A 19,011-nucleotide genomic window follows, 5' to 3' on the forward strand; every position below is an offset into this window, starting at 1 on the left:
GATAGCCAAGATAGTCTGATATTTCAATTTTCCATGCCGATGTAAATCTCACATATCACTCGCGATGTCGATAAATCAACGTAAATAGTTATCGATAACTATCGTTAATATAAAAACGATATAAATCATTGTTACGCTCAACGATTGAAATATGATGTGAAAATTTTAATTTTAATTTTAATTTTTAACCTTTTTAAATATAAATATCTCGATAGAAAATACTGTGGAATAGCTTTTTAAAAAAGCGACATTTTTTTAGTCCTATTATTCAAGGCTTAGCACAGTTTTTATAGAAATGACGACGACGATGGCTTATATAATTGCTGCTAACTTTATTCTATTTTAGAGAAGAATGTTCAACGGGATGTTCAACGATGTTGAAAAAAGTTGAAATAGGTCGTTAAGCCGTTACATTGAATTTTTTTATAACTCAAATTTAAAAAAGATAAACCTTGATTCTCCTTCGAACGAGAATTGGAATTGAAAAATCAGGAAATGAATCCGATTAAAGCAGCGCGACGAGAAAATGCGCGCGAAAGGCGCAGTGAACGAGCAAACGATTGCTCATCGAACTATCGACAGATCTCGAAAGTGGATCCAAGGAGGATCATCCAGCGAAACTCCAATGACGGTCGCGATTTGGCTTTCCAGACCTTATTCCGATTCCGCAGACTTTGAGATAGCCAAGACCCCAATCCCGTGCGATCATTAGAGGTATCCAATTTCTTCCGTTCGCTTTCCTTTCGCTCCTTTTCTTGTCACATCTTCTCTGCTCTTTCTCTATCTTTCTTTATTTTTAAACAATCGCATACCTCGAGAATCGACTGTACCGGGGGATGAAATGGATTTGGGCGACGACACTGCACAACGGGTCGAGGGAGTTCCTCGTAGCATGGAGCACAAATATATATAAGGACGTTTCGGCCAGTTATAGATTTTCTGGTGAAATTGAAACTGAATCGAATTTTTCTCAGCGGCTTGTTTTATAATATCAGACTTGTAAATATATAAAACGCAAATGAAAATTTTCGGAAATAAGGTTTCTAGAATTTAGAATCAAGTGAAGATTTTGCTATTTGTACAAGTTTAAATTGAGTGCTTGATTTTTAGTTTGATATTTTTCATATTTATAATTAAAATTTAATTTATTTAATCAATTTTATCTTTATAATTAAAAGTTGTTAATTTTAATCTTACGACGATAAACAGCTGAGATAAATTTTAATTTCTAGTATTTGTACTTGAAACAAAGCGCACGCGAGAGAGAGAGAGAGAGAGAGAGAGAGAGAGAGAGAGAGAGAGAGAGAGAGAGAGAGAGAGAGAAAGAGAAGTGCTCCGGAATGTTCTGTATATCCATTTCTTCAGACTGCAAGTAGATATATATCCACAATACACTCTTGAAAGTCAACCGCGAGATGTTATTTATCGCAAGGGAGAAAGTGTCAGAAATGTCTTTGTGTAAAAGTCGCGGAGTCCATAAATCCCAAGACGCGGCAGTTTAAGCTACTATGACGATTCCGGTTCTTTCGAGCTATTGTCTTCCTCTGATTCGAACGACGCGAAACTGTATTCTCGCATTTATACGTCTCTCCTTTCTTCAACATTTCGCATATAAAACATTTCGAAACAACAATGTAGATGCAAATTGTTGCTATATATTGTTATGTATGTTATATTTCCGGTAAATATTCTTGTTCTTACCTCTTTCTCGTCATAAAATATTAAACATTTTATTCGATAATCGGATATCATTTGTCATTTTATGATGAATCAATTTCAGTTCATAAAAGCCGTTAATCTAAGTGATTGTCAATTACAGAGTAATGTGTACATTAATGTACTCTTACATGTAAAATTATGTCATACATAACCATCTATCTAGCTCCTGCTACAAGCGATTATCGAAGCACCGAAGCACCGATTAGACAATATTAAGATAACAATCTTTGGGCACTCGAGGTGTTTGTGTTCGTTGATTTATCTCCTATCGGTGTGTTTCGATTATGTAACCGCATTAAACTACTGAGCAATTGGGGATTAGAATGCTAGATGGAGTGGAATAACAATTCGGATTTAGCTAGTGCAGTTTTGGATTAGGCCTCTGATCATTTCAATGACGCGTAGTTTGAAAGCCAAGGATTCGTTCCCCGAAGATTAGTTAGATTACGAATTTTGCGATGGATTACGGTGTTATTGTAAAGAAAGATGCATTGAACCATGTTTATATACTACTGTGAACATAAATGCACATTATTTATAGTTAAAAACTACCAATGATAACGACATATATATATTAAAATAAAAATAGGAATCATTCAATTTAAGAATTCTTTAATTTAAATTATTTGATGTAATTTCATCAAGAAATTAGTAAAAAATTGTAAATCATTTCTTTTTTTATGGTTTTGAAGCTTCGTTCTGAATGTAAAATTATAAAAATAAATTTAATAGTTGAGTATTTTTTACTTCTCGAATAAAATAGCTTTTCTCCTGGCACAAAAATAATTTTTGTAATTTTGTAGTATATTTTTTGTGCATGATATTCCAAACAGAGAAAGAAATTAAAAAATATTTATGAAATGAAAATATTTAAAAAATTAAAATTTAATTATTCTAATAATAAATAGTATGTTCTATTTTATAATTTTAACTTTTACTATTAATATAATTTACAATTGTAATGATAAAAATTATTTTTTAGCCGCTGACAACATGCAAATATCACAGAACACGAGAGTTTTACGCGGTACTAAATATCCAGATTGTACTAAATATGCTGATGTAAAGTATAAATTTATTTTAATAATATAACGCATGTGTTTTGTGGCAATGCGTGTTTTAAGATAAAATATTCATACGTAGTATGTATTTGCGTGCAAGGTATATATTATATTATGTCAACATTAAACAAAGTTCAAAAGCGACGAAACCTCAATGTTGAAACATTACGCGGAAAACATTTTGCAAAACATTCTATGCTACAAAACATCCTATATTCGTTCAAAAATAATTATTTGTTAAATTATGATTGTTATTAGTTATTAGTTAAAAAGAGTTGTGCCGCTATACAGTTGGTTGATTCTATCAGAGAAAGTAAAGTTTGTAACTGTATCTGGCAACAAACAATCTCTCTCTCTCTCTCTCTCTCTCTCTCTCTCTCTCTCTCTCTCTCTCTGTGCGTTTAAAAACGTCGATTTTTGATACATCGCGCGCGCGATGTCCGATTCCCGGATTCCCGATTCGATTCACGGTTGGTTGTTCTCGCCATGTTCGCAGGTCGATCTGCAGCACCTCCTGCAGACCGAGGACTCGAATCAAATCGACATCGGGATCGACCTGACCGACTATTACATCTCCGTCGAGTGGGACATCATAAAAGTGCCTGCCGTGAGGAACGAGGCGTTCTACATATGCTGCGAGGAGCCCTACCCCGACATCGTGTTCAATATCACCCTGCGCCGCAAGACCCTCTTCTACACGGTGAATCTGATAATACCGTGCGTGGGCATATCCTTCCTGTCGGTGCTGGTGTTCTACTTGCCGAGCGACAGCGGCGAAAAAGTCTCCCTGTCGATCTCGATACTCCTCTCGTTGACGGTGTTCTTCCTGCTGCTGGCCGAGATAATACCGCCCACGTCGCTGACGGTGCCGCTCCTGGGCAAATACCTGCTGTTCACGATGGTGATGGTGACCGCGTCGGTGGTCGTCACGATAGCCGTGCTGAACGTGAACTTCCGCTCGCCCGTTACCCACCGTATGGGCAAGTGGGTGCGGGTATTATTCATCCAGGTGCTGCCGCGCTTTCTTTTAATCAAGCGGCCGAAGAAGGACGACTACGACGACGAGGATCAGAGTAGAAATGGCATCGGGATCGGCGTGGGCGACATCGACGACGATGGCGTCGACGACGACGAGGACGACGACGACGAGGACGATGTCGAGACGGCGAACGGCAAGCCGCCGGAGGGCATCCTCACCGATGTGTTCCATGTTCCAGAGACTGATAAGTACGACACGTACTACGGCAAGAGGTTCAGCGGGGAGTACGAGGTACCGCCGCACGGTCTGCCACCGCCAGCGGCGAGGTATGACCTCAGCGCCGGCGGCACCGTCAGCGTCGCACCCTGCTTCGAGGAGCCCTTACCCTCGTTGCCACTGCCGGGGGCGGATGACGACCTCTTTGGGCCAGCTAGCCCTGGTTACGCTCACGAGGACGTCAGCCCCACCTTCGAGAAGCCGTTGGTACGCGAGATCGAGAAGACCATCGACGATGCCCGCTTCATCGCTCAGCATGCCAAGAACAAGGACAAGTTCGAGAGCGTAAGTATCACGTTTAAGTCTTCACTCTAACGTCGAGATCACCGTATATATGGATAGTGTCACCGTGTTCAAGTGATAAAATTACGATTAAAATGAATTCTATTGTATTTCGTTTGTTACGACTATATACGGAGTACGATGTCAAACGACGCGAAAAATTATGCGAACTTTTAATATCTGCATTATGAAGACAATTTTTCTCTTTCGCGCGTATGTTGGAGCGTTAAAACGCTGAAGATTACCTTTTCATTCATTCTCACCGATAAATAACCGTAGAATTAAATGTAGCCGTCGTATAATCCAAACGCATGACCTATATATTCATCAGTTTAAACTTTGCGAAGAAAATTTACTAAGGATTTATAATCTGTCCATTAATTGACTAAGAGCGATCTTTAGTGTGATAGAAAAAATATACACTATTGGAGGACGGTGACACACCAGAGAACCAATTTATTTTATTAATGTGTAACTGCGGAAACAATCCCGCGTGATTTCTTGCTGTTATCATTGCAAATATGACTGATAGGGATTAGTCGAAAACTTTAATCGCGTATTCAGCGCGCTGTGCGCGGTTCGTGCGTTCGATAATCGCGAGAGCCGCATCGATTCTGGATCAAGAGATCAGCGAGACTCACAATACGCGTGATGGATCACTTTTGCCTCAAATGTGTTTCGGGAAACCGCGATCTCCGGATTATCACCCCAGAGGGATTGAGACTGGTGCGTTTGACACGGTCGAATTCGTAATTCGCATGTGGTTGTTTCTATCGCCGCTTGCGCAAATTTCAATGTTTAGGACAATTAATATTAATTTGAAAATAACAGAGAAGCAGCACTGGCATAAGAATAATATTTTGATCTCTTATATAATAAAATATCTATGCTTTAAACTTATTACTTTGTCATGTAATGTTACGCAATATGCAGTTTATTTTGTTTACAGCAGCGATTGTTAAGTCGAGAACCAAAAGGCAATTTTTAAAGCATAATTGGGAAAAAGCGTCTTCGATTTCTCCATCTATTTGTTCCTTTTTTTTCATGTAATTTTGTTTTTTCAAAAACGAGTTACCTGTAAAGAACTATCTAGTCAACTCAAAGTCACTAATTTATATAAAACTATACATATAGATTGTCTCAAGAGACGTGAATAACGATACGCTTCATTCGTGCCCTATCGCCCTTTAAAGGTGTGACGTCTGACCTTAAAACCAAACGCCCACTTTTTCACGTAACTTTTAAGCTGTATAAAGCAAAGGGAAATGTTTATGAAAGTTTGTGACGACCGGCAAACTTGCTTTAAACATAAACGTGCTTTAAATATAATATAATTAATAAAAATATTTAATAATAGCCAGCTACTAGCAAAAATTTCTTCGTGTTGTACAGATGACAGTTTTATATACATTATTAGTTAACAATATATATGCTTTTTTATTACCAACTAAATAGCGTGTCAATAATTTCTCAAAGGGAATATTACTTGCAAGTGTTCAAAATAATATATAAAAGACAACTCAAACGTAAGGTAACTTAAAAGAAATTGAATTGTAGCGTAACTTTTTAATGAGCACATCTTAATCGCAGTTAGTTTGTAAAATCACTGGTAGTAATGATTTTTGCAAAACATTAAACATTCCATAGCGCGATATACAGTGGCAACTTTGTTCCTCCCATAGTTACGAGCAACAGTGATTTGTATATCGCACAGTTTAATGCGCTATTGAGGGGAAGGATTACCGTACATTTTATTGCGCTACATTTCGGTACGATGGCGGTGATTTCCGATCGTAATACGTACGTCCGTCATTATCGCGATACATGGATGATAGTAACATTGCTCATATCGTACGCAACTACCTTTGTAATTGTGCACAATATCAGTGCAATGAAATATCTCCCGTTATCAGCGAGTTCGCGTAACGCCGTAAGAGGATTATTGACTTTCATTATACAAGGAGCCATAGTGAATGACATAGAAATGTATTTGTCTATTTATTAGGCTCGAAGTGACGCCAGATTAAACAGACAAATTTGCAGATTATTAATGGAGTAGAGCAGTTGTATTAAACTGACTCATGCGATCCTAAGACGCAAAAATTTGCAAAATTAATGTAAGCTCTTAACAATCAATAAGTTTTTCGATTTTTAAGAATACATTTATAATATTTACGATGAAAAAGATTATGAAAAAAATAATAGATTGTTTTAAATTAGAAGTAATACGAAAATTTTTTCGGCGGTTTAGAACTTGGATCAAAAATTATTTAAATATAAAATAGAAATGTACTTTAATAGAAATGTAATTACGAAATAATGAAAAATCTCAATTTTTCTTATATAAATACTTGAAGTATTTAAAATGATTTATGTAAAATTTTAGTGTAGAAATGTAGAGATTAATTATTCTGTAAATAAAAATTAAATGTTTATGAAGTATATAAATTCTGAAATTAAAATCGTCTAAGAGAATTACGAAACAGCTTTTGATTTTGTAATGACAATATTTGTTGACGTTAAACATCATGGTTTATGTGCGACTGTCCAAATTACTCTATACATACAATTTGTTTAGCGTGACCCAGATTCTCGTATTTTAGGGGAATCACAAATCGGTTTCTTGCGGTATTTCGGATTTTATAGCGTAGAACGTATCGCGACCCGACTCAAACGCGTATACTCGAGAGATTTGGAAATCTCCTTCGTAAAATTCGAAGAAGCGTCAACTCCGCCGGGTCTCGACGATAGACATAATCCGTAGCAGCAGCCATGAAATAACGGCACTGGAAATATTGGAGAAGGCTGAGGCTTAAACAAAATGGAGAGATCTCGTTTTTTGGCTGCGCCTTTTCGCACTTTTCGCATTTACTATACGATTCTATCAAGCGTGCAATAAAGATACGATATTCTTATATTCATATTGACCGTCATCTGGCTCGCTTTATAAAACAAAATGCATTCACAGAAATGTTTGGAATGAAAGCACCGACAGAATATATGACTCGCAATTTAGAGCGTTTGAAAATGGTTAAATTTTTAACATTTTTTTCATCAAATTACCCATATTTACTTGGCAGAAATGTCGAACAATTTTTATCATCATTTTTACGTTTCAGATATGATGAGCATATTTTTGAGCATATTTTTATAATAGCTGTAAATTAAAAATATATTTTGTATTTTTAAGAAGAATTATAATATTTTATTATTTGCTTTTTTACATGTGCTTAACATCCGGAACCCCCCTAAGTCTGTTCTCTTCTTAATTAGAAAATTTTGAACGTTTTAATATCGTCTTTAATAAAGATCGATTCAAACTTTACGAGAAATGATTTTGTATCCAGTTTCCGCAAGTTTTGGGTCATCCTGTACCGCTCGCCGTATCGTTCACCTAAATTGGAATCTCGTGGTTCCGGATACGATTTGATTTCCGGATATGTAGCTTGCCAGGATGGATTTTCAGATATCCTGATATCGCGGCAAGCCAAGCTCAATGAGGCTTCACTTAAAATCATTCTCGATGTCGCGCACGTTACTTATTCGAGTATACGATGGGGAACGCATTGCGGCAGAACCCTGTTCATTGCCAAATGCGTCTGTTTTGCGGCAAGTATATATGTACATGGTGCGGAACAGAAGGTATTCATTTCAGAAAGTATCATTTATTTGCAAAATTAGAATCCGATGTAGATGAAATTTAGATAGATATTATTTATTCCGTGTTTTTGGCATTAAAAGGATTTATAATTTTAACGATACAACATAATATTATGTACGAATATTTTTTGTTACTAGCTTAACAAAGCATGACAATATTATTTTAAAGAACAGATTAGAAAGAGCATTACTACGGTAGATTAAATCTTAGGTATCTAATAATTTTTTTTATCGAATTTGTATCTATAAATTTGGAACAAATGTTTATGTTGCTACTACTATTTTTAGCGGATTTTAAACGCAACAATTCAAAGCATAAGAGCTAAATATTATTTTAAATTATATAAGTTTTAATTTATTCAATCTGTCTGGTAATATTTATTTTTATTTTCTCATTGTTATCTTGTTATTATTATTATTATTCCTATTTAAAAAATTCTTATTTAAATTCCTATTTATTCCTATTTATTATTCCTATGTTATTATTATTATTCCTTTTTAAAAAATTCTTCAACATTTTTAATTTTGTTTTCTTTCTTTATTTTAATAATTTTCCTCATCCAGCATGTGAAAGAAATTTATCCGAATTTAATTCGCGAAAATGTTGTAGCGTTTTTCATAGGAAAATTTGTTTTCTATTTTATTTGATTTTATTTCACATTCATTTCAGAATTGCCGATATGAAGCTTTTTGCAAAATGCAAATGTGAAAATCATTTCAAAAAAATATTTCTCTTATATTTATTAATTCAGTTATACGTTGTAAAAAGGCTGTATGAAACGTTATCCTATTCGTACACCCTGTATAGAATAATGCGCGTGGGTCTATGGTAAATGCATTATGTGCTGTGTATGTTGGTATAATAACGTATATACGTTATGTAGGAACGTCCTTAAGTATACGTGCATGTACAGCATGTAAATGCATTTGCATATACACGCAGAGGTGGGGGGGAGTGATGCAGCAGCCAATCCTGTTGTTGTAGTAAAGTTTTGGCTCGATTTTGATAGAAATGCATAATGCTACCATCCCGCGACGTAAAATCACACGTGATTGCAAAAGAGATTGAGATGATCTTTTTCTGTCGAATAAAATGATGAAAAAAAGAGACACCATCGAAATCATAAAAAATTAAATCCCGAATAACCAGATGTAGTGAAAGAGGTTATTACAAAGTAGTTAAACATTAATATACGAAAATCGACGTTAAAAGGATTTTACTCTTTAATATTATTAATATTAATGCATTTGTACCGAACAATTTTTTTATCAGTCCTTTTAACTTAACCATTGTTGCGTAATCATCGTATTTGCCGATATTAATGTTTTATCAATCGCTTTTATTTATATCCCGACACGCAACGCATAGAAGCGTAGTCATTCTGCCGCGGCACGCTGGTTTATACAGCGTCGGCGGTTAAGCGGATGCCGACCCTACGAAGCGAGATCACGCGCTAAAAGTGCTCTCAGGGCGAGCGATGTTTCCCCGTCAGGCTTTTGCGACGCGGCAGAAAGAGAAAGAAATACGAGGGGAGGAAATGGTGATAGAAGTGGGTAGCGAGTTCTATACACCGGCGCGGTGCATTGTCCTCGTCGAAGAGGTATCATAAAGGTATTGGGTGACTGTTTTATCGTCTCCGGCTCTCCCCCCCCTCCCCCTTATCGTACTGGGAATCTAAGGAAGCCAATACATCCCCTTGGCGCGCGTGGGATCGATCACCCCGTTCCCTCCCCCGTAACCAAGATCCGCGCGCTCGAGGAGAGTGTTCCGGCGGATCACGCGGTACACAATGCGTCTTTATAGCGTCGTATACAAAGTAAGTCGCGTGATGGATACGCCCAAGTTGTTGATACTAAAACATGCGCGCGGGACTCCCCGCGCGATCCAGAAGATCTCGTCGTCTTTACGAGACCCATACGTGACACTTTTGTGTCGCGTTTCTTTCGATGCGCGCCATAGGTGAGGCTAAGCTGCTGGATCAGCGTTTGAGGGAGGCGCGTGATTGAAGCGATTTTCGCGTCGCATCGCTTGCAAAGAGCCGAGAAGATATCGTACAGCGAAAGTCGTGTTCTTATCTTATATTATGAAATCGAGAGACGACTAATCGTGACTCGATTCTTTTTCGATTGTTTCCCCAGGTGGAGGAGGACTGGAAGTATGTCGCGATGGTGCTCGACCGGATCTTCCTTTGGATCTTCACGCTGACTTGTGTACTCGGCACGGCGTTTATTATCCTACAGGCGCCAAGCTTGTACGATACCACAAAGCCGATCGACATCAAGTACAGTAAGATCGCCAAGAAGAAGATGATGCTGATGAACATGGGCCCCGAGGAGGACTAGTCGACGATCCCGCGCGGCCCGGTGCCGCGTCCGCAATGGCGGCTGCTCAATCGTTGTCGGCGTCGTCGGCGTCGTCGGCGGCGTCATTCACGTCGTCATCGTCGCCGTCGTCATCATTGCCATCGCCGTCGTCATCGCCGTCGTCGTCGCCGTCGCCGTTGTTGCCGTCGTTGTCGCCGCCGCCGTCGTCGTCGCCGGCGCCGCCGCCGTCGCCGCTGCCGTCGTCGTCGTCGTCACCGCCGTAGTCGTCATCGCTGTCGTTGCCGTTGTCGTCGTCGCTGTCGTTGCCGTTCCCCGCGGCCGCCCATCATCGAAACTGCCCATTTTCGCGTCGACGTGGAAGAGGAACCCTCTCTCGATCGCCGGTGCCAAAGACACGCGGTCCCAAACAACTCCAAGGATGGACATGCATGTGAGGGGGATGCGACGGGACAAGCAGGTCACGAACGAGTGATCCTTCCGGGTAAATCCGCGGAAGCGTTTCCCCTCCTCAAAGAGGGCGGATCGGTTGAACTTTAGTCCGATTACCCTTCGGAATGGAGATAAGGGCGTACGACCGCATGGTACACGAGAGTAAGCGAGCTTTCGTGACGGGATGAGATAGCGAGATAGAGCGCGCATCTGTACGCGTGTGTTTGTATGTGTGCAGGAGAAACAGGAAGCGGAGGAGTGAAAGGGAACGAGAGGGGAGAGAATGGAAGAGAGAGAGAGAGAGAGAGAGAGAGAGAGAGAGAGAGAGAGAGAAAGGGAGCGTGATAAAGCAAGCGAGCGAGGTTGAGAGTACGAGAGGGTTGGGCGAGAGAGAGGTGAAAAAGTGCCAAATACGCGAAAAACACGCGCACCGTATTTTTGTAAATCTGGTTTCATACGTAAGGCTAGAGTCGTGCGGCGAGACCTCGAACTGCCCGAACTGCCCATTTTATATAAGAAGACGTTTACAGCGCGGAGAGGAGGATGCGTTATACACCGTATTGAGATAACACACGCGTTCACACTATACATACGTATACATCGCACACGTTCGGCATATACATATTACCTACATACATGTACCAGCACCAGTACAAGTCAATCCCCCATATACGCGACGTACTTATATACATATTTACACGTACTTGGGGGAAGATACACGCGTCCATTTTTTTTCGGTACATCGCGGGACACGGTGCGAGAAACTTTTTTCACGCGCGTATTCGCGTTGACACGGCGAAGGGGAATCTTCCTCGAGAAATCTGAACGAGTCCCTCCCACCCCCATCTTCCAACAGGTTTCCGCAAAATTTTTTATCTGTACCCTACTCAAGCCTAGTACCCTCAACATTATGCACCCGAATTTTCATCAGACCAACACAGCCGGGAATATTCTACGAAATCCGCCGATCTACCATCGATCGATCATCGAATCATCGGCGTTTTTCTTTCGAGATAGCGATCGCCACTCGATATGGATATCAACGCGAGAATGAATGACCCGACATTCGAGTAATTTACACGAGCGGCCAATTATCCAAGCAAATTATCCAGTTGATCGATTATTCCAACGTATCGAGTGGCCCGGACAGCATTCAAGCGCCTGACGAGAGAGGCATGACTACCGGGAATAATTGATTGGCAAAATAATTTGCGCGAGGCGTCCACTCACCGGCTTGTCCCATAATTAATGCCACTGATTAATGGTGATCTCCGGACAGATCGTATCCTGGACGCTTACCTTTGCCGTGTAACGCGCGCATCCAAAAGTCGCGGTTGAGGGGTTGGGAGGCTGGAAGAGAATCGCGAGAGGAACAAGCGTAAATATCGAGTAACAACCTTGCGAACAACTGCCAATTTTAGACGCGGTCGCTGTCTAATCTATTTAGTCGTCTTGTAAGGGAGAGAACGTCACGATAAGCGACGTCAGATAAAAGATGGTCGATGGCGGATGAATAAAACGGATAATGGCGATAGGGTACGCAGCGCGTGCCAAAAAGCGGTTTCAGACACGAGCCAGCTCGTCCACGTGCCAAAAGGTTCGATCGAAATATTTCGTTGACCCTTTCTTCGATATTCTTTATCCTCACCTTTCTTTGTCCCGAGAAAAAAGCCTGTTTTATTACGACCGTCGTTCATTCCTCGGAATTCGTATCCATGAAATAAATTTCGTAATTATAAGAAAATTATAAGAAATTATAAGAAATTATAGAAATTTTATGGAAATTTGCTTACACATAACGATGACTCGCGCTTGACCGAATAAATAATCATTGTGAATAAATAATGCTGACGTCATAACCATGCGGAAAATTAGCGAAGTTTATGGATACGATATCAATATATATTTATTTCGAATATGGAAGATTTTTCTGGTAACGAATATGTATAGGTATTTTCTGAGAGTTATTATTTCAGTCGATAATCCACACTGTTAATTTGCATCGTTAAAACAAATTGACGGAGTGCAATGAACACAATTAATTATTAATCGTAATGTTGAAAAAGCAGCGAAATTCTCAAAAAAACAGATACGAATTAACATTCGCGCGAGCAACGCCGTTTATTAATTATCTCCACGCGAGCATTCGTCGTCACAAAAACAGAGAGCGAGTTCCATTTTACTCGTATATTATGAAGTACGAGGGGACTGAAGCTGGCTCGTCCGGAGCCATGAACGTTAGTCATGGATCGTAATTCACCATTAATCTCTCCTTCGGCTTCCTCTCCTCGATCGCAGTTGCGTCATCGATCGCTGCTGCGTGTAATTTCTTCTTTTTGCCGCATTTACAGCGCGGATCAATACAGACAGCGTGCTCGCGATAAGACGAGAGGAAGGCAGAGAGAAAGAGGAACACAATCCAGACGAGATGAGGGACGCAAGAAAGCTTTTCGACGCCTCTGTGTGTGTGTGTGTGTGTGTGTGTGTGTGTGTGTGTGTGTGTGTGTGTGTTGTGTGCGTGTATATGTGTGTGTATGCGCTCACATCGTCGCGATCGGTCGACGTAGTCTCGTCAAGAGCGTTCCGACGTCTCTCATGGGGAGAAGCGGGGTGGCGAGAGGGAGGAAGGGAGTGTTAACAGGAGCCGAAATGATGCGGCGGGAAACGTGAGACATGAGAAGGATACACCTACCCACCGCGGGCGGGGATAAGAACGCGATAGAAAGTTAAAGATGACACGGTTTCGGATAGTTTTCCCGCGAGGAGACGAGAGGGAAAAGAAGAGCGAAGAGGCTTGGGAAGTAAGGCGGAGATGAAAGGGACGGGGGGGGGGAGGGAGGGACAGAGAAGAAGAGACACAGGACGTAATTAGAGCCGCTGGAGATTAAACACACACGAGCGACCGCGCGCGCGCGCGCACGCGCACGCGCACGTACACACATAAACACGCACGATACACGTACACGCGCACATACGCCCACGCACGCGCTTGACAGAAACTCGTAGGTACACGAAAGGACGCATTCTATCTATACATATATACACGCAAATCTACATACATACGTACATGCATCCATACATAGATACGTGCGTACGTACACGTATGTACGTACATATACATTGTTTATACGCCGACGAGAGGAGTGGAGGAGGGCAAGGGCCGAGGAGGCGGTTCGACGCCTCCGTGTGGTTCTTGCCGGCGATATAATAATCAATTTATTTGCTCACGTAAAAGGTAACGGTATAATATATTTCATATATGTGCATAATAGGTGTATAAAGAGATTAATTACACTAATTGATTAATTGTACAATCCGCGAGAAAGAAGAGGAGGAGGAGGAGGAGGAGGAGCAGGAGGAGGAGAGAAAGTGAACAAGTAAGAATATGAGGGACATTTTGCTCGCCGCGTGAAGGACGGCGGACGGTGCTGTTGACGGTGCTTGTTGACGATGTGACAGGTGGAACATGAGGTTTGGTGTTGCTGTCGCGTATACGGCCCGATAGGAGGAGATCAAGAGATATACACGTGTCCTGGTGCGGAAATGCGGAAAGAGGAGTGGGAGGGGTTTAAACGAGTCGATCGAAGGAGCCGGATTAGCGCGCTGGGACTCTCCCTTGACAGCGAGAGAACAGCTCGTGAGGCTGGGACAAAGTGACGGGGGTAGGGGGAGGGTGAGCGAAGGACGAGGAAACGGAGGTGGCACGATAGGGAAATGAGGAGCCGAGAAGGTGCCGGGAGTTCCGATAATCATCGCGTCAGTTCTTACCGATCGCCGGGGGGATTGACTTCTCTGAACGTAAAAGGGATAGCCAGGCTACCTCGACAATTAATTAATGGAGCAGCGACGCGGGATGAGCGAGGATAACGGAGGGACGAGGGCAGCCATCGACGGGGTGGACGAAACGTGCCAACACCAAGGGAAGAAAAGAACGAGGAAGTGATCGGTGAAGTGAGGAGAAGAGAGTGGCGCAATGAACAATGGTGGGTGAGTCGATAAAGCGACCGTAAAATCGCCGATATCGGGCAATCTCGTGATCGATTAATCGCGTGCAAGGCACATAAACGAAACAAGTGACGCATTATCGAGAAGACGTTGACGGAGAGTCATCGGAATAAATCTCGCAGCGATTGACCCTCGATGACGATGATTGATTCACTTATCTATTTAATGTCGTTGAAACTAATTTTTCCAGAAAAATTTTTCATAACATAAGTAATTGTTTTGTCTTTTTTTTTTTTTCTTCCGTATATTTCGATATGCAAACATTAGACTGATCAATCGAGCTTAATAACGCGATCATGATAATTCTTAAAAAATCTCTATAACAAAAATGTTTGCAAAAAAATTCCGTTTTTATAAACAAACGGCTGTTCGTATCGATGAGAATATTAAAAGAATAATCCACTGCATACATGATGATAAAGATTAAAATTATTCTATAGATTTATCATTCCTCCTTCTTTTGTCTAGTTTTGACATCGGCGATAATATAGTTCTTATCAAAACGTCGTCTTATCTTTTTCAAAATCGATAACAAAGATTGAGTTGAGACACAGATCTATTCACATTATCATCTCCAATACATATAACAGATATATTTTCGCTGTGAAAGTCAGATAAACGTTTCTCATCGTCTCTTCACGATTTCGTTTCTCTCAAATTCGATCGACGCACAGTTCGCGCAAAAATCGTTAAATTGGTGAATTTATTTTGGCTGGATATTTCGGAAATATGTCAGTGAAGCACTAATTTGTTGAATGCGCGAACGAATTTACGTGATGAGAGGCTTTACAGAGTAAACCCTGCCTACATCGTTTGTTACACGAATGTTATAACAACGCAAAGATTTTCGCGATATATCATCGAAAATTAGTCAGAGTGAGAAAGGTCAGGAAAATCGAGATTTTGAGGAAAGGGAAAGAGAGGCAAATGCATATTCGATTCTCCGTCTGTAGTCGTAGTTAATCGATACTGCGTGGCTAAAACAGAAGCCGATAAAGCGCACGCCAACGACCGTTACTACGATAATAAATAAATATTGATTATTGCGCGATATGTATATATAGAAGGCAGCGATAGAGATGCCTCCTTTACGGCTCACACCCCGCCGCCATTCTCTCAAGCGATAACCGTAATCAATGTATAATTGATGCGCTCGTAATGACTTTCCCGATGACGAAGAAGAAGAAGGAGAGGAAGGAAAGAAGAAACCGGAAGGACCGGAAGATAATGTCAGTGGTACCACGACGACCAGGTATTGTGTTATAAAACGCGGTTGAGACAGATCACTCGTAATCGATGATAATCGACTGCAACGCGTACGATAACGCGATAACACGTGTACATAGAAGCGAAAAAAAGCATGACGTTGCTAGATTACGAAATCCACGATTGCGAGTCGCACACTAAATTCCGCGTGTCCGCAGATCGATTGCGTCGCCTCGACTTAGCGTGATTCAAATCGCGGGAATCGAAGCCCAAGCTCGATTAATATTATCATAGATTTTTATTGTAAGAGGAGAAGGGCAAACTAAAAACTTGGTGCAATTGTAAGCGTATAAATATTTACGATAATTGTAAGCATTATCAAAAGATATGATATTAAACGTCAAACATTTTGGTCCATTTTGAATTCTCCTCGATAACTCGAGTTAGAGGTCGGACTGCTATAAAGTTATATAAAAGTTATGTAACTGCAGTCTAGATTGTGCGAATCGAACAAACGTAGAATTGGGGTTGATATTCATATGATTGAATTGTTAATGCTATATTAAATTATTCAATTGTTGCATATAATCATATTACGATAATTGTGACAACATTGTGTTATATTTGGGCGATGAATGAATTTCGCAAAATTACGCATAGCGGCATTGAACCGTTATTTGAAACACAATCTTGCACAATTGTCGCACAAAGATATTTTCTTTGTTATGTTATCTTGTCGAAATCTGAATCGTGGAAATCGTATATAGCTATATTTGATAATATAATTTCGCAAAATTATGCATAACAGCCATTATTTGAAATATAATCGTGCACGATTATTGCACAGAGATATTTTCTTGCATTATTTTGCCGAATTTCGAATTGTATTTGTATCGAGAATATTGTGTACAGTTACATAAGGCTATATATAACTTGCTGAAATCGCATAAATATTAAACGCTCATGATCGCACATTCGTCGTTAACGTTCAACGAAACACGTAGGCGACGTGCCGGAAGAATGGAGCGCCTTTCTTCATCCCTTCGAAGTCTCCAGACACCCCGTAAACGTTGCCAGAAAGTCCCAATCACGCGTCTTCCTGTAATCAAATCACCTCTCTCTACTCCTGCGTTAAGAAAAATAGGTAGCGAAAGATTCGCATGCGGAAATGAGACAAACGTTTTCGGAGTTTCTCGATAATTCCGACGATCAACGAAGACGAAACCTCGGCGAAAAACCTCTGTCTATAACTGAACACTTCAGGAGAATCAGGAGAGACTTCTAGCATTTTCGGCGATTATCGCTTTCCAATTTGATCATTAATACGTTCATTATTTCATAAACTGTAACTAAAATTTTAATTTCAAGTTTAATTCCTTTCTTTTCTTTTTCGAGACGAAATAAACACCTGCGAAATCCAAATTTTTTGCAGTGTTTAAATTTTAGAGAAATCGAACGCGTCCCATTTTGTTTTGTAAATGTGAGCATGTCGCAATTAACAAGTATCTCCGCGTGTTACGTGACCATTCGTAATTATATCGCGAGACAATATTGCCAGTGAAGGCCGTTATCTGTCTGGTAGAGAGATGAATCGGGTCGCGAGATAATTGCAATCTCTCCTCCTTCCCTTTCTCTTCGACGAAATCAGCGATTTCCGTTTTCATTTGTCGTTCGCCGCTATCTCTTATCATTTTACACGTTCCGCGCATCCGGGATAGTTTCATTACACTTGCGCCCTTGGCGGGAATGTAGCTTGTCGGTGTAATTGAATTTTTCAGTCACCTCAGCCTTTGGCAGGAACGTGATTCATTAGCAGTGCAAACGACGGTGGAAAATTAGGACGGGCGTGCAAGGTAAACGAACGAACGAACGAACGGACGGATGAGAGGACGAACGAACGAACAAACGAACGAACGAACGAACGAACGAACGAACGAACGAAGAACGTGAGCCATGTGAATTAGATAAGTGTGTTCTGATTTCGTGCTCCGCGACCTACCAAAATTCCCGAGATCTTGCGTGAATCTTCTCCCGTGTTGTTTCCTTTGCGACGTGCTCGATTTATTCTCGTTGCTCCGTTCGCTCTAACGGATATACAAAAAACTCATGGGCGGAGTTTCGATTAATTATTTTAATAAATTTTACCGCGAGGAAAGAGTGTAAGATGCAGCGACAGTTACTCCTAAATACTTTTTAATTTAATTTAATTTTGCAACTTTTTTTTATATGTGAGATTATTTATTTCGATTACAACAATTAAAGTATTGAAAGAGTTACGCCGAAAAAAAAATATCACACGAATTCATTCAAGAATAGCAAGATTAGCAGATCCATCCTCGCCAGAGATATCAGATATTTTCATTAACTGTCTATCTAATTGTTTAATTACGGCGATTATTATTCTTATTTTTTTACGCTTTGGCCATTCCTTTCGATTGTTTGCGAAATCACCGCGATCGGTCCGGATCTTTGCAAACGCCCAAAATTTGGACACGCTCCAAAGTTTCTGTCGCTCGTTCTTGCAGCTCTAGATTTACACATCGAGCGTGGAGTCACGTCGTCTCGTCCGCAGGATCAATGAGAGGAGAACACGAGGAGGACACGTATGAGCGCTCGTACTTGTCTTTGATCGTTTAGGAAATTGCATCGCAAATTTCATTTTCGCAATGCGCGAGAGTATTACGTACGTGTACAGAGTTTGCCGCGCATGCTGTCCGCGTCATGCAGATATATGGCGTGCGTTACGTGTCATTCGAAAAAGCAAATGGATGAAGAAGATACGTGATTTCACGGCTTTCCGAAATTCCGTTCGCCGTCGTTTGCATCGCGCGACGTCGACTACTTGGAAATGCATTGGAATACAAGCCACGCCAACAAGAGCCACGCTATTGGACTGTTGAGAGATTGACGCTCAAATTATAAATCGAATTATAATCGAGCGATACGAGTTTGATAGCTTCCTCCTCGAAAAGCTAAGTTTCGCGAACGCGAGTAAAAATAACGAGATCCTATTCTTCGTTTAATCTTCGAAATAAAGCTTTACTTCAACTCAATTATTACCGGGATTAT

At 40.6% G+C, this 19,011-nt stretch overlaps 1 protein-coding gene across 2 annotated transcripts in view; it reads left to right on the plus strand.

The window, feature by feature from the left end:
- Positions 1-19,011, plus strand: part of nAChRalpha1 (nicotinic acetylcholine receptor alpha1) — a 220,865-nt gene that overhangs the window by 114,616 nt on the left and 87,238 nt on the right. The window contains exons 6-7 of one of the 2 annotated variants that reach the window (XM_089072410.1): positions 3,277-4,320; positions 10,117-19,011. The exon at positions 10,117-19,011 is cut by the window's right edge and continues 1,955 nt beyond it. In XM_089072410.1, the coding sequence (XP_088928536.1) occupies positions 3,277-4,320; positions 10,117-10,320 (1,248 nt within the window). In that variant the 3' untranslated portion in view covers positions 10,321-19,011. The remainder of the gene's footprint in view (positions 1-3,276; positions 4,321-10,116) is intronic. The other variant, XM_089072411.1, reaches the window with a different exon arrangement.

The sequence above is a fragment of the Pogonomyrmex barbatus genome, unplaced genomic scaffold (genome assembly GCF_055798465.1).
Source record: "Pogonomyrmex barbatus isolate J1 unplaced genomic scaffold, ASM5579846v1 scaffold13, whole genome shotgun sequence".
NCBI classification, from domain to species: Eukaryota; Metazoa; Arthropoda; class Insecta; order Hymenoptera; family Formicidae; genus Pogonomyrmex; species Pogonomyrmex barbatus.